The following is a 25,107-nucleotide window of genomic DNA, read 5'->3' as shown; positions in this document are numbered from 1 at the left end:
CCTTTTCCTAGTATCTAATGGATGAGACATTCACATGAGACAGTTCCTGCACAAGAAGAGCAGGAATACCCTGCCGTAGCAGGAGTGAAAATCCAAAGAGGGTGGAAGAAGAGCCAAGAGTTATCCCAAGGAGGTCTTACAACTAGAGTCCTTCAAAAATGTAAAAATCAATTGGCTTTAGCCCAAACCACCAGGGTGAAATATTGGGCAGTGCAAAGTGCAAAGACTATGAGCAAAGCAGCCAAATAAAATGCAATAATTAACTTATTTGACTGTAGTAGGCTTGGGATGAAAATACTGACACATGGCCTCTGAAGGTGCAAAGGCATGTTATGGATGAAGTCCATGTTGCACCCAGATGGTAACACTCTCTCACATGAACTCGAGGTAATATACCTGACTTAGAAACCAAATGCATATATATATTTATACATAGTAAAAATTAAAAATAATTAAATTTAAATATAATTGCATAGTGATTTTCAGAATTTGGATGCAGATCCCTTCTGTTACTGCTGGCCCTGTGTATCATATTCCAACACCATAACATTTTGCAGCTATACAGCGCTGGCACTGCAGAAAGGTACAAAATATGGGATGATAATTAAGATGCTTGCCAGAATTTTCTGTGACAAATTAGTGGATTCGTTCCTCTCTGCCTTTCATGTTCTGATTCCTTTCTCTAATTACAGCATTGCTATTATACACATGGCTTCATAGGCTAATGTTTTGACAAAAGAAATAATCTCATTGCAACTCAGGAACACTGGAAAAACACTAAATTCAAAATATTAGTGTAACAATAGAAAATGCACCAAACAATCAGTGTACTTCAACCTGAATATCCTTTGTGCTGTGTTTTCCAGTTTGGTGTATTTGTACACCAGTTTGAAAAATTAAAATTATAATAACTGTTCCATATAATATAGTAGCCTGCAGATGTATTAAGAAAAGTGATGTCCCCACCTTATACCAGCCTTCTTATGGGTATCCCAATGCTGTATGATGATCTGAGGGTGGATTTGCTAAAGAAATAAAGACTTTACCATGCAAACCAAATGCTTGCTTAACAAAATGAATATGGGGGAGCTGTTTTCACCTGATCCAGCCTTGTGAAAATACAGTTTTTCCAAATTTTCCTTGATATTTAATCACGGCTAGACCTATATCTTTTACTAACTACTTTTTATTTAGAGTCTTGTTATAATTAGGCTGCAATATGCATTGTACTAGGTGATGCTAGAGATGCATTTTAGAGTCCTGCTTTTAATAGATGGAGACCAACCCAAATAAATCTAAGGGTGGAGTTACCATTAAAAAAAAACAAATTATTGGGCCTTAAAATGTTTATATTTTATGTTTATATGTTTATATGTTAATATGTTTATATCTATCTATATATAAATGTTAAATATAAAATATTTATTTGTTATAAAAGAGTTTATATCCTTTAGAGACTGTCTAGAAATGTTATCTGTGCTAAAGCTACCATGAAAAATCTAACTTTTGCTTCATTTACTCTTTGGTTCTGTCCTTTATTAATCCCTCCCTCATCAATAGGGAGGTGAGGGTTGCAGCTCTGACATGAGTAAGTCATCCTTCTACCAAGATGGCTACTTCTTCACAGATACACAGTATAGAAGAAGGCATGCCAATCAGTAATGAAATTATTAATATGTGGTTAGGACTATTCTAGCTGCATAGAGAAAAGCCATATGTTAGGATTAGATAACAGCTAAAATGGATGTTAAAACAAGTTCTACAACTACTGTAGGTCTCTATTAGCTGAAGCAAACTATACTATTACCATTACTGAACAGTGAAAAAGTTATTCTCCATGGCAACTATTCAACTAATACAATTTCACAATGTTTACAATGCTTATATTGTCCTTTTACCCAGTGTCGTTCAGCACCTTGGACAGTGTGACAACAAAATATGGTTTTAGTTTTCTAGTGCTTATTTGCAGTGGCTGCATTGATTTGGTTTTATTTAACCTGGTGAAACACTTAGGGGTCCATTTATAAGGCAGAAAATCTAATTAACCATACCATTCCCTGGTGAAGAATCAGTTACTGCCATTGAAACACATAAACAAAGAAGATTCTTCACCAGGTAATGTTCAATGTATTCATAACGTAGTGAATGTGACATTCTCCAAACATTAATTGTTTCCTGTTTCCTGTGATTTAAAACCCATGCACCAAGATTATTAACCTGTAATGATTATTTATTGAACATTACATCTACAGTTTTAATAATATGCCCCTTAGTTTTTTTGATGGACATGGTAAAGCTCAGAGCATTCTGCAAAATACTGTAATGGGTGTAATAACAAAAATCACATCCAAAGTAGATTGAAACTTGATAACATTGTACTTACTTGCCTAAGTTTTTGATATATAACACCAAACTTGAAAGTATTGTTGATTTCATGTTCATCATAGGCAACAATCAAATGGGATGCCTGAGAAATGTAAAAGAAGAAGCATAAAGTATAGTAGTAAGAATATACACTTTGCCTTTATTTCTGCTAACTTCTGTTATTTTAAAATTTAAACATACCACAAAAGTGATTTGTTTCTGCCCCTTAATATTATAATTGGCCAGGACTGTAATGGAACAAACATTTTATACAATTGTTTTAATATAATCATCAGAATCTGTTCACATGCAATCTCGCCATAAAGTAAAATGTGTTTTTGTTTGCATCATTTTATTACCTTTGGATAAAGAACTGGGTTGAATTTGAGCCCAGTGGCATCGTCACATAAGGCCTGAATAACAGAAAAGAATAGTATTACAAATAATATTTTTACCAACAATGGGTTGCCTTTGAAAAACGATTGACAAACATTAAAGAGTGCTGCTGTGATAGAGAGGAGCGTGTCACTGCTACCTGCGTCACAATATCGTGCTCTGCCACAGCCATGTGCAAAAAATTATTCCTTCCCATTCATTTGGATAAGAGAGTCTAGGACCATGGTTAAGGCAGAGGTAAAATGCTGTGGCTTACCGCAGATCTGAAATGACCCTTACTGTGCTTAGTATTAAAGTTAGAAGCTGCATTTAATCAACTAATCCTAAATAAATCCTGAGCTTTTAGTGTTCCTGTAGGCATTCAATTCTTGAATACATATTGAATCCTAAATCTTTTGGCATCAACAAACATTCAACATAATATAAAAGTACTTTTGGAAAAAAACATATGCACAAATTTATTAAAATGATCCTAACCTTACCTTAAAAAATACTGCATGTTTTCTTGAAGTTTTACTTTACATAAGAGAGTAGACAACCCTAAGGTAAAAATAATTTTTTTTTTTGCAGCGATCAAGACTGAATGGGTGTGCAGAGCCTCCCAGGATACCTATGTCACGCATCCTGGGGGGCTCTTGCCTGCTCCCAGGGGCACTTTCTTTCACTGAGAGGGAAGAGATATCGCTCTCATGCATGCGCAGTGAGATCAGCTCTCTTTATTCCCTTTTAGAGCAGGCCATGTTACCCAATCTTGCACCTGCGCAGTGCAAGATCGGGTGGCTTAGCCAGAAAAAGGAAGTAAAAGGCTGAAGATGGCAACGCCTGGAGCTTCCTCCGCACCAGGATGAAGGAGAATACCAGGACCGGATTGAGGAAAGATCCAGCATCATCAAGGGATCTGTGAAATTAAAGTTAAGTGTGATTTTTTATTTTTCAGCTTAGTTCTGCTATGGTAGAGAAATAAGACCCATACCAGATTTTTGCATATTTTCTTCACCTATTATATGGTTAAAACCTTCTAAGCAGAACACAAAATGAGGGTAAATCCCTTTAACACAGCCCAGGATAACAGTAAAAATCAAATAGTTCTATTTTTTACCCATGAAAAAAAAAAATAAAAAAAGCATAGAAAAACATTTCTTTGGCTTGAAATGCCCTTGAAACCAAGGTACTCATATCCTTGAACATACGAAAAAGTGCTAAACAACTGATATAGCATGCTGTAAGTACTGGAAGAAATTCGTAACCCACCTTTGCTATCTGAGGGATGCTGGGAAGTTTACTAAATCCAGACAGTGGAATCCGTTCATGTAGAGTTTTTGCTTTTGACCTTGTAAAAAGCCAATGAAAAAGAAATGTATATCTGAATAACGATTACAAATATTTCAGTATCCTAAAATACTAAAAACTAGGACAGCAGCGCCCAACTGAAGCAAGCATTCTTATATATTAAAACCAGACCACAGTATTTTATAGGCTCCTATAACATTTGGACAATTAATCTTGATTAAGTGTCTGATGATGATGAAAAGATTAGAAGAAGCCACTAACATTCAAGTATTTACTAGGCAAGATGGCTTGAAAAGAAGTTCAGAAAGAGATGAATATTTGTTTTCATCATGCAAGGATTATTGGAAATGACAGCAATAGAGCATGGACAGGCTTAGTGCTTCAGACACTACTGCAGAGCTCAGCTGTGATGAAATATTACTAAATACTTTAGTGATTGACAGGGTTATTTTAAGAATTCATTTGATTATAATGCAGATTTATGCTTACAACATATGCACAGAAATTGTACTGCTAGTTTCAAAACAATTAGATGGTTTGACAGGCAAAGGTGCTAAAACTATTAAAGCAGTCATAATACAAACACTCTAAAAGTGAATTCAATTAACATATTTTGTGTGTGTTATTGCAATCTGCACACAGTAGGGGTTGAATTAACGAGCAACCTAAACATATCATGGCCAATTGTATAGCTATAGTCAGTTTGGAAATATGCAAACCTCCGTTGTCATCCCTGCCAACTTCTTTTGCCCTTTCTTTTGCTTCTGCATCTTCTTTACACATTGGATGGGCAATGATGATGCAAACCCTTGTGCATTGGAGTTACATTACCTTGACATTGGGCTCCAGTGAGCCAGGATTGTACACTGTAGTGTAAATGTGCTTCAGTCAATGTACAGATTTTTTCAAAGAAAGGAGATGGGTAAACAAATTTTTCAACAGACAAGGATTTTCTAATCTTCTAAAAGTCTGCTTCTACCTGCTGGCAACTTTTAATACTAAGGGTTTAAGTGGTAAGTAATGTTTGCTTCCTTAGGCTTTCTACAATTGTGAAAATGGTTCTGAAAAATTTATATAGACGCTGTATGTATTGTGAGGGATAAGCATCAAACGCACTCATTGCAGAGAGGCAATTCAGACTTTAGTTTCAATTTGTGGGTGCTCTGCCCCACTTTTATGCACAATAAAACATCAACCTAAAGCAGTCTCCAGGGTTTGCTCTCTGACACTCTCCAGAGCTATTGACCCCACAGGCTTAAACTTCGGGAGACCTCCTGGGCACCCACAGCATACAGGCTACACACAGCTGGTCCACCAGAACCACCTGGCCTGGCTCCATCTTCCCCCTCCCTCAAACACCTGTTCTTTTTTTATTATCAGCCAGGTGCTTCAGAGCTATCCTCAATTTCTGGCGCGGAAAAGGGATGGAGTGCCTGGCCCACCTATTCTTTCCAGGACATTTCGGGCCCAGAGATCTTCAGAGCAGCACTTTTACTTAGAAAAAATCATATTTTATTGTTTCTCTTTGTTATCCTCTTTGTAAATAGTATATATAGTTTTAAAAAGCATTTTCAGAATGTTCATTTTAATGCCCAAGGAAGAAACCCAATATCTAATGAAGTCTGGCATGCTTACAAAGTTAGCCAACAATTGGTATCACTTGGATTCAAAACTTATTGTATTAATCAGTGAGTAACACAGCACAAGGCTCAGATACAAGTCTGTTTTTATAAAATGTGTTCATTGGAAGAATTGTGAAAGTGAAAGTACCAGGGTTTTATATATTTTCCAAAAATGATAGGCCAATAAGGCAATTCAGCACACTCTTACATGGTGTGATGGGGATTTTTAAATTTTACAGTTTACTATTTGATATAGAGGCATTAAGAGGCCAGCACAAGCAAAAACAAAACTTTTCTTGTCTTCAATGGAGACATTTTTATTTAATTTTGACAACATAGCATTGTTGTAAGTTAAACATTCTACTTCATCTCCCCCCTTTGCTATCCCTAGTGGACCCCCCTAAGGAAAATAGACATGAATAAAGGTATTTTTTTTATAAAAGTGTTAAATGACAGTAACCAATGTGTTTGCACAAAAGACTTTGTGGATAAGCCAGTTGGGACTACCTAATCATATCCTGTTTTTTCGGCTGGATGAAAAGGTTTATCCCTGCTGGAAGCCAGTAAGCACCTCGTGAGAGTAACGATAACAGTAACAATTCCCCCAAAGTACACCAGAGGAATGAAAAAGGATTATCTGACCACTGTAAGCAATGTAGAAGGATCCATTTAAGAAAGTCAACCAGTGTTTCTATCCAACATTCAGTCACATGCAGAATGAGTTTCTATGTTGTTCGTTTCTACGCTGAGATTTTGAAGGCCATTGTGCTGTAATCCATTGTAACCATAAAATTAGAGTCTTTATAAACTTAAAGTAACAATAAGAGTGATTTTTTTTTTGAGTGACTGCTATGAATTACTACAAGTCCCGGAGTATTTTCTTTTTAATCTAAATTATTATTTCAATGTCATGAAATAAATATTAATCCACTGTAAATTACATACCTGAGTATAATTCTTAAATATTCTATGCTGTCGGCTTCTTCACATTTTATAGAAAGGATCAAGTTTCCTAGGCTGCTTCCAGTGCAATAAAAATTTAAATGGTCCTGAGAAGAAAAGACACACAGGATAAGTGATTCAAGTCTTCCAGAGTTAAGTAAACCTTCCATTTTTATGAAAGTGACCAAACACATTTGATAACTCTCAGACTAATTTGTGTGTATGCAGCATGCCTTTGAATTTGGTAATGCACTATAGAGAAATCCTTGAATTCTGCCAAACTCAGAGAGACATCCTGCCCACCACAGAGCCAATTCCATATACTTAAGTCTAATGAGAATGCTTCAGCTGGCAATTAAGAGTTTCACAGGAACAGATATGCTGCCAAGGTCCTGAAAAGATGTAATAAACTAATGAGTAATATATTATCCATTCACAGAAGTCAATGATCTGCATCCCATGTATCTCTATGGTTGATCAGAGTTGGCATTGAGGCACATGGTAATATAAGGTAGGCAAAGATGTTGCTTTTTTCAGAATTCACATAAATCTTGTGCATCATGATGTCCATACCTGCATAACAACACTATAGATGCACATGACTCAATAAAATCCACAGCTTCTTTTAAATCTTATCAGTTGGTGTATAGGGTCAGAAAATTGATTTTCATGAAATGTTCACTCTAAATGCATTGACCCTAATAGAGAACCTAAATTTCATTATTGTAAATGTTTACTTTAATCAATTAGTTTAAGGTGTTTTAGTTTTTAGATATTTTCTATCATCCATGTCAGTTTTTGAGAGTATTAGTGCAAACTTTGAAAAACAAATTCTTTTTTTTTTTAAACGTTAAAATAAATAAATAGGGCTAAGCCTATCTGAGATCCTTGTTGATGAGTCTGCTAAATGTGGCTTCAGACAAGGTTTGGTAGGATTTATGACCTACAAAGAATGGAGAATCTCACCTCCACTCAGCCAGGGACTGAAAAGACTTTACTATTTTTAACTGATATTTATATACGCAGCACTTCACAAGGTTCATAGTCATGTCACTAGCTGTCCCTCAACTCAAGGAGCTCACAATCTAATCTCCCTACGTATTCATATGTTAAAAATACAGTTTAAGGTCAATTTTCAGGAAATACAATTAACTGAACTGCATGTTATTGGAATGTGGGAGTAAACTGGAGTAATACCTTACACTTTGTCCCACGATCTTACCTGTTACCATGACCATCTGGGTGATATTGGTTAGTTAGGCTTTTGGCCCTGAGACCATATACTATTACTGTTTTTTTTTAGGCTTTGTGGACTCCATCAATCTCTTTCTTTATCTTCATTCACTTTTTCTCTTCCTCTAAATAACAGAAAAGTCTGAGTTCTTTGGGGGTTTGGGTTATTGTACTATATGTCCTTTAACATATGTCAGACTGCTCTGTGTGATGTTGTTGATATGTTTTTGGAGGTTGTTCATACAATACTTTCTGAAAGTGTACTCCTGGGATGATTTGCAATGTTCAGAATTGATCACTATTTGTTCCATTGTATTTGTATAAAGTGTATTGTATACCCATAATTTCCTTCATAAAATGTTAAATGTAAAAAGAAAAAATAAGTGGACCCTTGGCTCCAAAAACTCTATTTCTTCATTGGCAATAGCCTGGTTGGCTGTGTGCCACTGATACATCAATACAATCTAAAGAACACATGTTTTACAAGTACCAGTCGCCACCCTTTCCCCAGGAATACACAAAGCATTAAAACCAAAGATCTATATTTTTGACTAATGGTCCAATAATGTTGTTGTTTTCAAGGAGTTTTAAAGAATCTAGACAATAAGCATAACCAATGTGTTTAGTATATGTTGTATAAAAGAATATTTAGGACATTGCATATGTTTATTTTTACATTTTAAATGAATTTACAATGCAATATAAGCATGTAAAATAGCTGTGTTGAAAATGTTGTGAATAAATAAACCTTACGTTTATTTACAGAAATAGGCTTATTTCCTCCAAGAGCTATAAATGGAAAATGGTTTACAAAAATAAAACTGCAGCATACCTGCATTCATATAGACAAATAAACATTTGACAATTTAAGATCAGCTATTGCTTTTTTTAGGGAATGCTTCCCTAAAGCAATAAGAATTATTGAGATTTTAGGGTATTCTCCAATGTGGCAATATTGTTCCTCAGATATAAATTATTTTAGTGGACTATGGCATCTACATAAACGTTTTTTAATAAATGTTTATACATAGAACATCCATAGACACACTATTTTATCCTTCTCCTATTACTGTTTTTTTTCCGTTTTCTTAAATTTTGGCTACAGTGGGAGAATCAGAAGTTGTGTCTTCATTGCTTTCTGAGACTGTCATGGGGAGATTTTCCTTCACCTTAATATCTGCTGATATGCACATTACAGGCAGTTTAAGCACCACGTTCTTCTAAATGTACAATCTATGGCTTTTCCTTTTCCCTGTTCCGAGATGGTAGTTCTAATTTAGCATAGACGGCCTCTTTCATGCCTCTTGCAAACCAGTTATCCTCTCTGTCCAAAATATGCCCCTGATTGTCCTGGAAAGTAAGTCTCTCATTGTCATGAGATCCCTCATTTGTCTATACTGTTTTCTACACAGGTAGAACTGCTAAAGCATCTTGGAGAGTTGTGAAACGTCTTCAGCATTACAAAAAAAAGTTCAGTTGAATGTGACTAGCAACTATTACAATGATCTCGGTAAACAAGACCCCTCACAGAAATCACATAAAAGAAATGCAATTTACAATAACAGACCAACAAACCTTTCCCAAGAAGTGTTTTCTGTAGGCCCGAGCAGAACCCTTGTATTCTAGTTTGTATCCATAGGTGCTTGGGCTCATAGGCTCTTCTTCCTCATCACAAATACTACTATCAGACGATGTTGGAGTGCTTATATTTTCTGGATCTTCTATCCAATATCCCCCAAACTGAGGAAGAATAACCAGAGGGTATGTAGTATCCTTTTCTAAAATCTGTAAAACAGAAGAAATGGATTTTAATGTAATAACCAATTTATGTAAACTACAAATAAAGCCAGTTATAAAAACTGTCCTTAGAATGAAGAAATTTACCATGTAAATCACACAGGGCAGTCTTTAACCTTTTATGGTATACTAACTATGTCTGATTTAGAGTGTAATTACAGTTTTTCATTATCAAAGTATTTAAATGTTTTCTGCATGCATTGCAGAACTGCATGCATTGAAGAAAAAGAAATAATGGAAAAACAACACGAAACAGTATAATAAATTAGTAAATGTTTTTGTAAAGGGGTGTGCAATGAATTCAGTAGCCTGGAATTATGTGGTGAGGCAAAACCTATAACCTAAGGCATATACCATTTTATTTTCCCAGTGGGCTACGCTAGGGTTCTAATGATTACTTTAAGTTATAAAATTCAGCTACAGTATATCCAAAAAACGTTTGAGTTTTGCTCAAAGACATACAATCACTAAACAAATGCTATGGGTCTATTAAAGTCAACATCAAAGTGGCTCATGAGACACCAGTTGGGGGCATTTTAGGTGTATGATTTTTTTTAAAACAATTTCTTTAGTTTTAGATAAAGTTTAAAATGTTTTAGTGTTTTTTTATGTCTGCATCCTGTTTGGAAAATTTCCTTTTGCTCCCTGTTTTGAAGCAGGGGAATTCCTTTCTCAGACATGGAAATATTCTAAGTTGCTTTACATATTTGTAATATTTGCAATATGTTGTGCTAAAATACCAACAGCCTGTTACACTTATTTAATAATACAGAGTAATCCTAAAAGCTTACCTCCTCAATGCTGGGATAAGGTATATAATCTTCCTAAAATAAGAAAAGGGAAGTTATATCACAGAAAATTAAATAGTGAAAATTACACTATATTATATTCCTTCTAAATTACATCTTTTTTCATGCTAAGAGTCATGGCTATGTGGATTGGCAGAAATCAGGAAACTCGTGAAACAGAATAGAGCAATCTGTATTCATTAATGCAAGAATCTTGTATTTTGGAGTGCCATTCGTAGTTGCCATGTCAAGCACTCTTCCTCTATTACAAGGTCTGGGTGCTGTAAAGACCGCATTTCTCTCACGGACATTGCTTAACCATCAATAAAGACTGTTCTTGTCTAAAGAAAGCCCTTATTTGTGTTATGAGGCCCACACGGCATAAAAACCAGTACATCAATATAATGTAATTATACTTATCACAGTGATTTTCAGAGAAACTGACTGTGGTTTACAGCATGCTTTCAGCTGCCATGACCTTGGTTCCTGAAAACAGCCAATCTAGTATAGTGTTTGCTTTTCAGTAGTGCAGATCCTATTACTTTGTATAGATATATTTCTGTGACAACCTTATAATTTAAATAAGACATGAGGGCTACAGCTGAAAAAAAGTGTAAACTGTCCTGTCACTTTTGAAATACCACATTCAGCAATCAGTGTTGATGTGAGTTATGACATTTTGTGATATGCTTTATCAGCTCAAAATGACGATTTAATATTGCTGTGTCTTTCTACCAAAATTCTTGGCTTGATGCTCATCTGAGAATCTTGTCAGTGGTGTCTTTTTATTCTTATATAAGAAAAAAGCCAGCTGCAATGGAAATAGGCAGCACTGGAAAGAGGCATTAATTACCCAAAATGCCAGATAATTTTAAAGTCTATATAAAATTAATGCATATGAAACTGCAGAGGTGACAGATGATTTTAATAGTATTTCTTAATACTTATTATATTTTGATTTACAGTTTAAAATTTAAATACAGGCATCTTTCTTTAAACATTGTATTTAAAGGACAACTGTTGGCCTTGCTCATTAGTAAAATCTAGCAACTGTACAAACAAACAATTACACTATGAACATGTTCTCTTTATATTGGTAGGTAATATCATTTGGCCTACCTACCTTCACAGCTATACAGTGGTGTATAGTTAAGTAAAATATCTATAAGCATGTACATACAATTTGTTTTGTTCAATAAGTTTTTATTAAGGGAGACAAGAAAGGGGTAACATAACACCTGGTAACAACAAGTCATATTGAATATATTATAGTCAAATCCTATAGAATAAGAAACAGAAAAAAAAACCTTTGAATTGTTCATATCCTGAAAGCAGAGTATTATGATGGTTAAAGAAAGTTCAATACATTGAGGATAAAGACTTGACCCAGATAGCTAGGATGTTCGCCCCATACTTACCAAACCCCCTTTCTCACTCCACCCTCCACCTCCATTTTCCCATCACACCATGACACTTACTCATTCCTTGTGAGAAAATGCCCATAAAAAATGGGCTTTATTGGCACAACTTCACTTTAAACATTTTACCAAACATTTAGGTAATACCCGTAACAACACAACAATAACAATACATAACTCTGATTAACAATACCAATTACACTTTCTTAAACTTTAAACCTTTAACTCTTTTCTAAAACTGTTACTCCTTTCCAGTTGCGAGCCCTCGGTGAGACTGCTCCCCACACTATACCACTGGAAGGATCTACCCAAACCATCACTTTTTGTTCTCAGCCACAAAGCCCACCAGCTAGAGAATGAGTACACACGTAGCCACTCCTTAAAAACAACCTCAAAGGTAGTCCCAACTAACTATAACGTTTTGGAGATCCCACAACTCTGATGGTTCTCCCTTCTGCCATACACATTTAAAGATGTCCTCCGAGGACCCCAACGGCTACCCAACCTCAAACCCTCAACTTTAAAATAGGGTGGGTGGAAGGAAAGTTCACTTCCTTGCCTTCCTAAAACTTCCTTTTATTTTCTCCTTCTTCCCCTTTTAACCCTACCTTAACATCCTAATTTTCAAACGTCCAGCCTATCTTCTAACTTCTCCCTTTGACCTATCAAAAACTTCCTTTTATTCCAGAGGTTGGAACTCAAGTTGCATGACTTGCACCTGGACTCGTGACTTGCTTTCTCTGCTGACAGCTGAAGGGAGAAGGATGGAAGGCAGTAAGTCTTCTGTAACACCGCCTTCCACCTCACCTTTCGTGCATTCTAAGTTTTTTCCTCTGACAACTGAAAGGAGGGGGGGGAGAAATACTTTGAAACAGAAGCCTCACTGCCTTCCTCCCTTCCCCCTACAGCTGTCAGCAGAGAAATCTGTGGACTTAGAATGCAATCCTGTGCTCAAGAACAGGATCAGAGCTCTGTTTCTATATGGGGACAAATGGGGATAAATTAAATGACTGACTTGGGACTCAACTTGGAAGACTTCTTGCTGACATGAAACTTGACTTGGACTGGACTTGGACTTGAAGGGTGACAACTTAGTCCAGCCTCTGTTTTATTCCACCTCTTTGTGTCCTAGAGCTCACAGGTTATGGCTGCCTTTTGCCCACCTTCTTTCTCTCGGCAGCTCCAGGCTGTTCTTGTTATCCACAAGTGCCAAACCATATAACCAAGCGGGAAACTAGGGACATAACCCATAACTGAGAAAGAAAATAGGGGAGGGTATGACAAGCACATACCAAGGGGACATAAAAAACAGTTACAGTTTAAAAAAGAGTTACAGTTTATTTTCCTGTACATACAATTTTTGATCAGGTATGTGCTGAAACTTTACATCTGTTGACTAAACAAATGTGTTGTCAGGCATAGTAACTTTACTTACATTCATGATTATGTATGGGTACAATCACAAGCCACTATGCTTCTTTAGCTTGCTTATTTACTTTCATACTTTTGTTTGGCCATCTGTTTCACTATTTCTGATTTTAGAGAAGCTTATAAATCTGTGAGGAGTGACTCTAGATTTTAAGAGTGAGATGATACATAATTGCAGTATTAATTTTAGGTAAATGCATCTGTCGCACAGTGATCTAGAAAATCCCTTCCTGATCCCTTGAAAAATCCACAGGTCACAATATATTAGCATGATTCTCCGTGGCAAGAATGTCTCTTACATTGTTGGCCACAAGGTAGAAAGTCAAAAAGACGATTGGTGTCACTTAAACTGACTTGAAAAGCTCAAATTGCTCACTTCTCAAGGAACCCCTAGCAAATTCTAGGGGAAACATAGGGCTCCATGGAAGCCTGGTCGAGAAACACTAGTCTAGAAGGTAGGTGGAGTGGAAGTCTAGATGTAGGATCTTGGACATAGTTCCCACAAGGGCTGCATTCTTCATGTAGTTTGAACTTTCTTTCACTGCTTATCCGGAAATCAGTCACTCACAAGCAGTCTTCATTGAGTTTGTATTTGTTTCTAATGTTTACCAGGTATACTCATTACATTATGCATTTCAAACCAATACTGTCCCAAAGTGTACATCAATGCATGTTTTGATGATGATGTCAAAGCTTAAATGTTCTTGGTTTTGCACAATAAGTCACTGATGATTAGCACAATGCTAATATATATACAAATAGATGACAAAGGGGGATTTCAGGGGGTAAATTATAGTTAGTATATTTAAAGTGGCAGGGAGAGAAAGATTTGCTTGGGCCTTTAAATAGTGGGGCTTTCAACTTTACCTACTATGTTATAATACAAAGTGCAGCATTGTATCATAACATCACTCTAAAGAAAAACACCATATATTCTATTTTTTATCATCATTTTCCTTAAAACACTTCTGTTTAAAGAATATTGTTTTTTTCCTGAGCAGCAGTAAACAGCATATGGAGCAGAAGATAAGGCATGATGTGAGTGCATGATGCTAAACAAAGCCTATTTGCAAGCTCTATGAAAATATGTTCTCCCTTCTCCCAAACTAACCCAGCCGTTGTTCCGCTGTGCCTCGCATAGACGCGCCTCTTTGTCATCTCTTTTACCGTGCATCAATGATGAGAACATTACAGTGAAAACACAGAATTCCACTGTGCCCAGTCCTGCATGTATTATGAATGCAGACAACAAACTGTAAAAATCAAACTTGAGTTTTATTAGGCCAGATGGTGAAACAAAACCATAGAAACTCGTTTAGGTTGACTTTGAAAGTAACTGTTTGGCTGGAAACCTATATCTCATTATTATTATCGGCATAGTTTTACCCTACATTGCCTATTCCAGCAGAATATTGCTACACAGGTTGACAATCGAAAATCCGGCCTTCGATAATCCGTTTACACAGCATTCATTTCAGATCGCATATTCAATACAGGGACTGCAGTACACTGTTTGGCCACTAATGTTGGTTGTTGTTGTCCCTGCTCCCTGGAACTGGGCCAGATGTCCGCGGGTGCAGCGAGAGGAAGGCTGATCTGTATGTGGAGGTAAGTATAAAAAAACAAAATTCTGGGGTTGTGGTTGTAAAGGAAAGTACAGCAAAATGACCCCTGATATAACATAACACAATGGGCCAGATTTATTAAACCTCTCCGTGAGTGGAGAAGCTAGAGTATCATGAGAGACCCTGGAGAATTCAGCAAACCTGAAATGGATTTTTTCAAAATCATTTGCTATTAGCTGGCAAATGTTTTCAATCCTGGACCAGATCTATTTCAGTCTTGGTGGATCACCCAGGTTCTCCCATGATAGTTTATCTTCTCCAGTCCTTGGCTCAATGTATCATGGACCTCTAAAACATAAAAACTATGTTACCCCCGGTAACATGCCTTTTACCGCAGCTTTATTGCTTACCTGCTGAAAGCAAACATCTACAGAATTTTTCACCTCACAGGTATTAATTTATCAGTACCTTATAATGTACTATTAGGTGCTTTGTGGAAAGTAGGATGGAATGGGTCACTCCTCTAAATTATTCAGCTGTGTGTGTAAAAACTTACACCATTGAGCTCTGCAAACAGGCTTTTCCAGGAAGGGAGTTATGATTTGGCTGGTAAACATAAAAAAGCCTATAGATGCTTTGGGTTGGGAATATAAACTTTAAATATCCATATTTCAAATACACATATACCTAACTAGGAGGGAATTTACAAAGGGTCTGCAGAAGGGTTAGCTGACAGCCAATCCACCCCCTTTAATCCTGCAATCTGTAGCGGCAAGCACATAATCACTGATTAAATGAGAGCTCTGGGTGCTAAGGATAGCAGAGGAGCGGCCATTAGCTGGCTAGCATTATGTTAATTCAGTAAAAAAAAACTGTGCATGCCCTACATCCTTGCTGGTTACTTAATTTTATGTTAAAATTATTATTATTATATTTAAAAATAGTACTTATATAGCACCAACATATTACGCAGCGCTGTCCACTAAATAGGGGTTTCAAATGACAGATAGCTACAGACAGTGACACAGGAGGAGGAGAGGACCCTGCCACGAAGAGTTTACAATGGTACCAATAATCCAGGCACATAGAGATTTGATGGAAACATACTTCATTGTTGACTTTCTGCAAACATTTTGTTCATGGGGACAAGGTGTTTTTTTTTTTAACTAAAACAGGAAAACGGGTAAATCTGTTACCAAAACAACAACAGCCCTTCCTAAGTTTATAATTGGACACTGGTGAGTTTATCCCGTTGGTTTCCCTATCTATAAGCATGTTCAAGATGAAAATCTAACAGCAGTGTGCAACACAGCAGAAACTGATTGGCTCAAAATCCAGACCCTCTCGCTCTTGAGTGTTATCGTGCATGGGTCACATGATGCTTGTTTGTGATTTATGATATTTTAATGCAAAAAAAATATGTTTTATAAAAATAATATAGATCAGCAAAAAAAACAGTCTTATTCTAATACCAGCTGATGTGAATACCCATTTTTTTAAATATGTATTCTCAGTTTTTAAAATAGTGTTAAGGGCAGCTCCACGCTATATTTTACATAATTCACATCTGAAGTCTTTAAATAGACAGTGCAGTTTGTCTCCGCCATAATCATCTGCAGTGTCTGCCTAGGTTTCAGGCAGCAGTAAGATAAGTGTGATGAACTGAGATATAACTGCCTGCTGTACTGGCTATAATGAAGATAAGGATTTATTGCCTTCATGCTGGGTGTGCTTGGTAATGTGTTTGAGAAAGAAGCACAGTACGTCTGCTTTGTTACTACCCTGAGGACACTATGAACACAGCATTCACCATTCACTATTAAAAAGAACAGAACTATTGTTCAGGGGGGAATATTTAGGAACTGTGTTACCAAGTGCTAAAAAGCAAATTTTGGTTTTACAAAGATTTTAATATGAATGTGCCTCCAGCAAAGAGAGGCACAAATAAGTCTCTAAAGTTTATTCTTTTGTCAATGGCTGTACTGGGAAACAAGATACGCTGAGAAGTTTTACAAGCTGCATATTTTGTAGAGGAAGAAAACAGAATCAAACTTCAGGACAGAAAAAATGGACCAAGGTCTGCAATGGAGAGGTGCAAGAAACAAAACAATAGCACACAGCAGATGTATGCAGTAACATAAAGCGGTGGACTTATGCAAGCTGAAATAAAAGAGATTTTATAGTTTTTATCAAAAAATAAAACAATGGATTTCATTTAGGCTGAGTAACATAATACCCTACCAAAGATTTTTCACTTAGCTTAGTGAATAGGGTGAAAATTAATTTTCCAATACCAAATTATGTGCAAGGAAATGTAAAAAAAACCTAAAACAAAAATCTATCTATAATAAGCTAGGTACACACGTGCAATAATTGTCGTTAGAAAACTAACAACTAACGATTAAACATGACTACTTTGAATGATCGTATTGTGCACAATTCTGTACATATTGTTGTAACAATACGATCGTTCAAAAATAATTCATGAATAATGTACACACGCTAGATACGATCGTTTGAACGATGCAGAAAGTGAAATGTAAACGAGAAAGTGTACTGCGGAACAATCCACGATCACTGAACGACCATACACACATTGGATTGCGAACGATCGTCCCCAATGTCCCCAATCAGATCCGCCGGGACAGTTGTTCGTTTCCAGCGACAACCCTCGTTCATCCGCACCGTTGTGCACTTTTTTGTTAACGATTATCGGACGAACGGTTGTTAGTCGTTCGTTTCCATAATTGTTGCATGTGTGTACGCAGCTTAACTCTGTACACAAAAGATACACAATAAGAAAAAGTTGTGGCACTTTAAGGTCTTCACGTCTTCCATGGAAGTACAGACAGTAAATTATAACTCATTCACTGGCAAAAAAATCAACATTTTAGTGGGCCAACCTTAAAGATGGTGGAATGTATTAGTGTGTTTCTTGCCAATAAGGAGTTTTATTTTAGTCTCCTAAAAAGTTTTGAGCACCTGAATCTTTTGACTATGTGTATATCGGTGTAGCAGTACTTCATTTATTGTAATACTGCTCTTACTTTATCAAATGTATGAAGACTGGTATGTATCACTCCAGATTCACTTCACATTAGATTGCTCATCCCGTAAATATTATTTCTGCACCAGTTTTTGAGCAAGCATGTGTCCAGTGTGACAAGCCCTATCATACACATTGAAAATACCCTTTAGTTTCCCATTACAAACAAATTCAGTGTTATAGTTATCTTTCTACTCATAGAAATTTAACACTTACCTTAACTTTATGGCTTCTCTGTTCTTCCAACTTTGGAGCCTGTGTTATGAGGAAAGGAAAACAAGCAAAATGTTACAAAAAATGTCTTCTATTCTATTCTATTGTGTCAGGTCTATTTATTCAGTTATCACTGTGAAATAGAAGTGCCAGCAATGGAGGGAATAGGAAGGCTACAGAATTCGCAACGCTGGAGGGAAGCACATTTTAGGGTAAGACATTATGGAAAGAACCCATGGAGGACCCAACAAGTTGAAATCTGCTTTAGGACTGGAGCCTGGTCTGTTTCTGGACAAAACTTTTTTTCCATTTCAGGTGTGAGGTGGTTAAAGCTTTTGTTAGGTTTCTGTGTTTGTCTTGGTCCACTTTATAGAAAGATTTCTAATCACTTCTTGTCCTAGTGATAGACCTAGAATTGAGTGAACATTTCCTCAGCCAGAAATATTTCCAAGATGGTGATATCTATTTCTGTTATAAATATACCCCTAGTGTAATTTAGTTAGGGTTTACCACTTCCCTGCCAAAGCATTTATTCCACTTTTAACTCACATGGTAAAACCCACATTTTAGGTATAAAACAATCCCACACATTATATATATTTTGAAAGCAGAGAACCTGTAGAATACAAATATAGCAGTTGCACATATTTATGTTGTGCAAAGTTTGTACAACTGTTTTTTTTTTTATTTTTAGTAAAAAAAAACTGCCCAGATTACTTTTATATTATAAACCAGAGCTGTCGGCACAGTTTGAGAAAGGTTGGTACCAGGTGGATTAGGACTAACTGTGCTCTGGTCCACCAATAATCTATGGGTAGGGAAGTGGTGAGGGTAAACATGTCAATGATATTTTATCATTTGTTTTTATTGTCACTGAAAGTTTACTTTGCTGTCCTTTGAAGAACGGTACTGGAGGCCAAAAAGAAATGAGGCATAGGCTATAGTTGGATTGTTTTTTATTATGGGAGTATAGTACAGTAGACTCTGGACTATCCGGCCTAATGTGGCAGAAGGCCAGGCCAGATAACAAAAACGTCGGATAGGCCGGAGTTCTAATACAGTATTCACTTCCACAATGTATCCACAGGCCAGCACTCCACAACCCCACACCCACGGACATCCGACACACAACCAGAGAAGTGAAGAGTAGGGAGTAGGGAGGAGGAAATCCGCGCCACACACATCTCAACTTGTGCCATGCAGGAGGATCGCAGCAGACGCACGCCTGCAACACCCTGGCATTTTATTACAGAGAATTTTTTTTTTAACTAGGCCGGACGGTATGGAGGATCGATAGTCGCGAGCCAGATAGTGGAGAGTCTACTATATATTATGGAATATTGAGCTCAGATCAAGTTGTATAGTTTAATATAATTTATTTTCAGATATATTAGCACTTTTAAGTACGGTAAGTGCCAGCATTGTCTAATAACCAGCTTAGTACTGTCTAAATCCTTAAAAACAGTTTACGCATATATAGTTTAGTGCTTTTTGTGTCTCCAGGGAGACTGGAGATTGTTCCAACATGTGGCATATTATAATAGTTTCTTACAAGAAAACGAAACCACAATGTATGCACCTGGCTTAAAGTGCTGTCAAAAATCCAATTAAAGAACTGTTATTTCTCAGCAAGACACATGATGAACAAAACACAGGGCCTTCCAGTAATTTATAGCAGCAGATGCGTGAATAATAAACCAGAGATCATACCAATAAATGACAAGCACTTCATGTATATAGCAGAGTATAAACATAACAGGTATTGCAGCTCATTAAGCATTTTGAATAGACTTCTTTTCCATGTAAACAGTAATCAGTACAAGATGTCAACACACAAGGGTGATTGTAAAAAATGATAATAGCATAAATCAATCTCAAATAGGATTATTTTTATTTTGTATTTGAAATGCTGTCCCAGCACTGCCTTCCTCTGCATTATGTCTGACCTTCACCTGAACTCTATATACATGGCTGATTAGGGAAGAACAAATTGAGATTTTTAGGTTCCCTAAAATTTAGGGGAAAAATCTGAACCTTTAGTTGACATTTTGCCATTTTGGGCAAACTTCACCTAACCAATCTAATGGGAAAAAATGAACCAAGCAACTGCAGAAGAACTACATATAGAATATATTGAGATAATAGAAACACCAATAGGTCACTTTATTCTGTAACTAACTTTTTTCTCATTACAGTAACCTATAGACCTACATATAAAGCATGGTGAACTGGTAACATGCAAATGAAAACCAAAAAGAATTATAACTTCCTTAGCTTCTTCCATCTGAGGCATCTAGGTGAATATGACATAATTGTCCTTAAGCGAGATTCCAGGTAAATACAGAACAACCTAAATCTTATGAGAATACGCTTTTGCAATGTACTGGGTGGAGTGTCTTTTAGTGAGATTTTGCCTGTTGCATTTACCTGTAATCTTCCCAGATGATGACATTACACCCAGCGATACTGAAGATGGGAGTAAGGTCAGTATGATTATAATTTTCTGTTTTTAGGTGCATTTAACACCTACTAATAGTTGATAACTTGGGAAGAGAAAAGGGTCCAGGCTAGGACCAATTTAATAGAAGAGAGGGTTAAGAATCATTTTCTTTTCCAATTCATGCTGAGCCTGACAGTCAATACTGACACATGGCACTCTATGCTGAAATACCAATAAGACAAGATTTAGGGGCCAGATGCAACTGGCTATCCATAAAATGGTAGCAATGGACAAATCAGTCAACATTATTCCAATGACTTTGCGCTCCATTTGGAATAAAAGCAGCATATAGCATAAACAATTGTTAAAAACATGAAAATTATTGGACATGGCTACTTCTTCTTAAAGCTTTTAAGCTTTTTTTACACTCAGTCTACTCTTTGATTAATAAAGATTATGCCTAGGACCCATATCAGTAGGCTTTGGCCTTGTAAAAATGGATCAACTTGTTTCCAGGTCCAGTCTTGCATTTAAGGTCACTAAAAAACTGAGCCATTTAGAGTTCATTGAGAGCAGAATTTAACCTTCATCTGATTCACATTTAATGCCTCCCCTGCATCAGCCTGTTTTGAGCTGTTTTTTTTTCCATTTCAGAGGAAAAACATTCTTATGTGAACAAATGCCCACTGACACAGATCTTTACACTGCAGGATTTCTTCCTGTGCTCCCCTTTTACATTAGACTACATATAGAACAGGTATATACTTATACTAAAAACTCCTTCACTCTCCCCCTCCTCTATCTACACAAAGGCAGATGATAGAAACATGGACCTGCCAAATTGGTCTATAGTATTTATCTCTATAGAGGATGAATAAGTCACGGTGTGGGACAGTAAGGCCCTGGTCAGTACCAGTATTCCCCAGACACCAGTCCCCCAATCTAACGCCTCATTCTTCACCTATAGCAGCCCCCGCTCAGCCTCGGGAGACTGGTTGCGTCTCCCAGCGCTCGGTTGCCCCCAGGACACAAAGGATGCAAAGCCCCAGCAGCCAATGATAACATGGGATTGCTCAAGAACCACTCTGCTAATCAACTGCACACAGCTCCAATTCCACTCAACTGTGCAGCCTCAGTGCAAGGGATGCCAAGAGGAAAAACCCAACTAAAGGGAAACAGGGATGCTGCAACCCCAGAGCACTATTCCTAAAACCCCTGTGCACAGTCGCTGCAGGGAATATGCCGAGCGCACCCTCCAGCACAGGCATTGGAAGCAAATCAAATGCAAGCATTTCCTTAGGCAGCAGAGGTATAGCAGACCTTTTAAGTAAAAGAGGTCAGTGTTTGGATACAATAAAAGCAGGGAAGAAGGGGAATCCATACACACCTAAATCATAAAAGTATACATGTTCTTTACCACATCCCCCTTGCTGTCTGAAAGTATGTTGATAGCACAGTACAATGCAATATGTGCAAAACATCACACTTTTTTTTTATTTACTCTGTGCAAGTGATTATGGAAAATTAAACTATTTTACAAATACATATTTCAGGTAATTCTACTAGCTGCATGTATTAGTTTATAATTTTTTTTTTATGTTATCAGCCAGATTATGATGATTTATATTAGTCTGGAATAATGATTTCATCAATAATTACTGGACAGATTTTTATATTCAAGGTTGTTCTCACTCCTACCTGCATTTTTTCCAGCATCTCAAAGAATTCTGCCGACTGTAAAAGAAAGAGAAAAAAAAGTTGAAAACCTGTTTAGCTGGAGATATATAACACATATAGTCTGCTTTCTACAAACCAGCATCGATGGCTACATTTAAAATATTACTATTCATTTTCAATATTAAAATAGATATATGGGTGAGCAAAATATTTATGGCCATCATCATTTTCCCACATTGGGTTGATTTACTAAAAATGTACAAAGTTCATTAGTTTTAAAAACGTGTGTTCTTTTCAAATGCACAATCATGTACAGAGGAAGGTAAATAAATAGGAATTGTCTTCGCACATAACTGGATGATGGAAGTGAACACAGCTTAATTAGGCTGCATAAACATTCTGCTCTTTAGGCAAATGACATTGGGTTAAAGTTCATTATTAGAATAAAGCAAAAATACATGAAGTAAATAAAAAAAAACTAAATGATGAGTAAGATAAGATCTTTTCATGTGTGTTAAGCCAGAGTAAAGCCCTTTACTGGTGCAGTGCATATTCAATATACAGAAGAATAAATAAATGGATACTTTTAAATCACCTCTGCACAGCTACATTCAGCTTGATGTTAAATCACAGCATTTCAATTACATGGGAAGAAAGGCACAGATGACATTTCTCATAAAATGTATATGTGATTGAATTATTTGTTGATTTCTCAGTGTCAGGTGATGTGTCTGATACATCTCTCAAATGAAGTTACAGAAATAGAAATCCAGCTAGGCAAACATTGTATTAACAATCTCCATTTTTATCTTCCACCTCCTTGTTACATTTGTTGTTTACAGACTCTGATTATGAATAAACATTCTAATAAGGCTTGACAAAAGACTCCCTGCCCTCAGTAAGTCAATCAGACTTGGACAGAGACATTTGCTCCCCTTCTCCGCAGAGTGGGGGCAGAAAGCAGCAGTAATAAAAATAGATTTAAAAATTATTCCAAGCTAAAATCAGTCATTACACTTAACATGCATGCTGCAGCAATACAAACAGATAAAAATGTGTAAGAGTTAGGTTAGCTCCAACATATATGTGTCAAATCATACAATAGCTTGTTAAAAGGTTTTCATTCTCACATAAAAAACCTAGGCACAAACATCCCTGGAAATTAACTTTGACCCTTGGTCAATAATAAAAAAATATTAAGCTGACCTACTAACACGGAAAAATATATATGTAAATCCCCAATTATGTAAAATGTTACAAATCCTGCTTAACAAATTACCACAAAACCTAAAAATTTTAGATCAGTGTTTCCCAAGCTTTTTAACATGGGGAAACCCTTGAAATAATTTTCAGGTCTTCAGGGAACCCTTTCTATAAATACTATATCCACAGCTCACAGCTTGGCGGTCAGAGGGAATAATTCCTTTTACATTGCTGACCATTGGCAAGAATGTCACCCTTACAGTTAGCCAAAAAGATCATTGGTGTCAGAGGTAACCGACCTGAGAGGTACAAACTGCTTATTGCTCAAGGAACCCGTAGTAAGCTCTGAAGGAAGGCTGCTTGAGAAACACTTTAGGCCAACATTCATATCTTTATATGAGCAGGCAAAAAGCTACACTTGATAGGTCAGTAATTTCTGCATTAAAAATCAAGCTAGGGGAGGAAGGGTAGGGTTCCCTGACCCCTTACACTTACACCACAATCTTTACTCACTTGTTCCAATGATTTACTCATAGGACCCATTCCAAAATAACCAATTCTCTATTAGAAAAGACATCCGTCTTCCAAGTGGCCATTCCATGACCTCAGTATTGGGTCTCTGAATATTAAACCAACTTTTTAAACCTATACCAAGATAATTCACTTCTAAAAGCAGAACAATCACCTGAACAGTATGGAAGTTAGAATGCAGTTGACACCAGACTTAAACTTCCCAACAAGAGCACAACCTAATGCTGGTAAGTTGTTGTGGAAGACCACTAAACCTTCATCAAAGAACACTGCATCTTATGAATCTGAGAGCTACAACAGACGGAATATCTCACTCTATCATTTAAAAACCAAAAAGCAAAATATGGAAAAACTTGCACTTAAGTGGCTCCTATAAAGTGGCACATCTCCGTACTAATGCATCTTGCATTCCATTTTCCTTTCTTTCGGCGTAGATTTACATCCTTATATTTTTCTTTAATGCATACAAGCATGTATCTATTCTTTATTAAATACAAGAAATTTTAAACACTAAAACTGTGAATGGTCATGAATCATTCAGTATATTTTATAATGAATCACAAAACAAACTGGAGACCTAGTATACATAGGTTCCAAGCTTTTATAAGAAATGGAGTGTCCAGTTCAATGCATTCATGATTAGGGAAAAGTTTCTGAAGTTTATCAGGACAAAGTATATTGAACTGAATTGAGGAATGGCTGTAAAAAAAATATTGGTATTGTATTTTCAAACAAACAACCAACAACTTCCAATTAGAATTCCAGCAGAACAACACTACCAAACGCCTTTTTGTCACGCATGGCAGATAACAGTACAGTAGGCTGCACAAGAAAGTAACCTAAATTGTAAATACATCAATTTCTGTTCAGGAACGGTGCCTTTAAACGGCACTGTAATGACTGTTAATAGTATATGGTTTAAATATTGTCACTTACACATCATATGTTTACTACTTCTTTCCACCAACTGAAGGTTAACGTGAATATCAACACAGACACTCAGGTCAAACATCCTATATGAAAATAAATATTTGCTCAGTACTGATAGATAGAACTAGTCAGGTACTAAAACGTGGCATTAACCTTTACAAGGAAATACATTCATAATAAATTTGCACTCGTTTGAAAAAAAGTTTAATTTTTTATATTCTGTT

General features: G+C 36.5%; 1 protein-coding gene across 1 annotated transcript in view; it reads right to left on the bottom strand.

The window, feature by feature from the left end:
• RAP1GAP2 (RAP1 GTPase activating protein 2) overlaps positions 1 to 25,107 on the bottom strand; it is a gene marked incomplete in the record, with an annotated part of 332,769 nt that overhangs the window by 42,604 nt on the left and 265,058 nt on the right. Inside the window, 8 exon segments of the mRNA XM_072429866.1 lie at positions 2,384 to 2,467; positions 2,724 to 2,777; positions 4,012 to 4,090; positions 6,618 to 6,721; positions 9,423 to 9,632; positions 10,436 to 10,468; positions 18,106 to 18,144; positions 22,241 to 22,276. Of these exon segments, the coding sequence (XP_072285967.1) occupies positions 2,384 to 2,467; positions 2,724 to 2,777; positions 4,012 to 4,090; positions 6,618 to 6,721; positions 9,423 to 9,632; positions 10,436 to 10,468; positions 18,106 to 18,144; positions 22,241 to 22,276 (639 nt within the window).

The sequence above is a fragment of the Pyxicephalus adspersus genome, chromosome 1 (assembly GCF_032062135.1).
Source record: "Pyxicephalus adspersus chromosome 1, UCB_Pads_2.0, whole genome shotgun sequence".
NCBI classification, from domain to species: Eukaryota; Metazoa; Chordata; class Amphibia; order Anura; family Pyxicephalidae; genus Pyxicephalus; species Pyxicephalus adspersus.
This window is presented reverse-complemented; position numbering and strand designations above follow the sequence as displayed.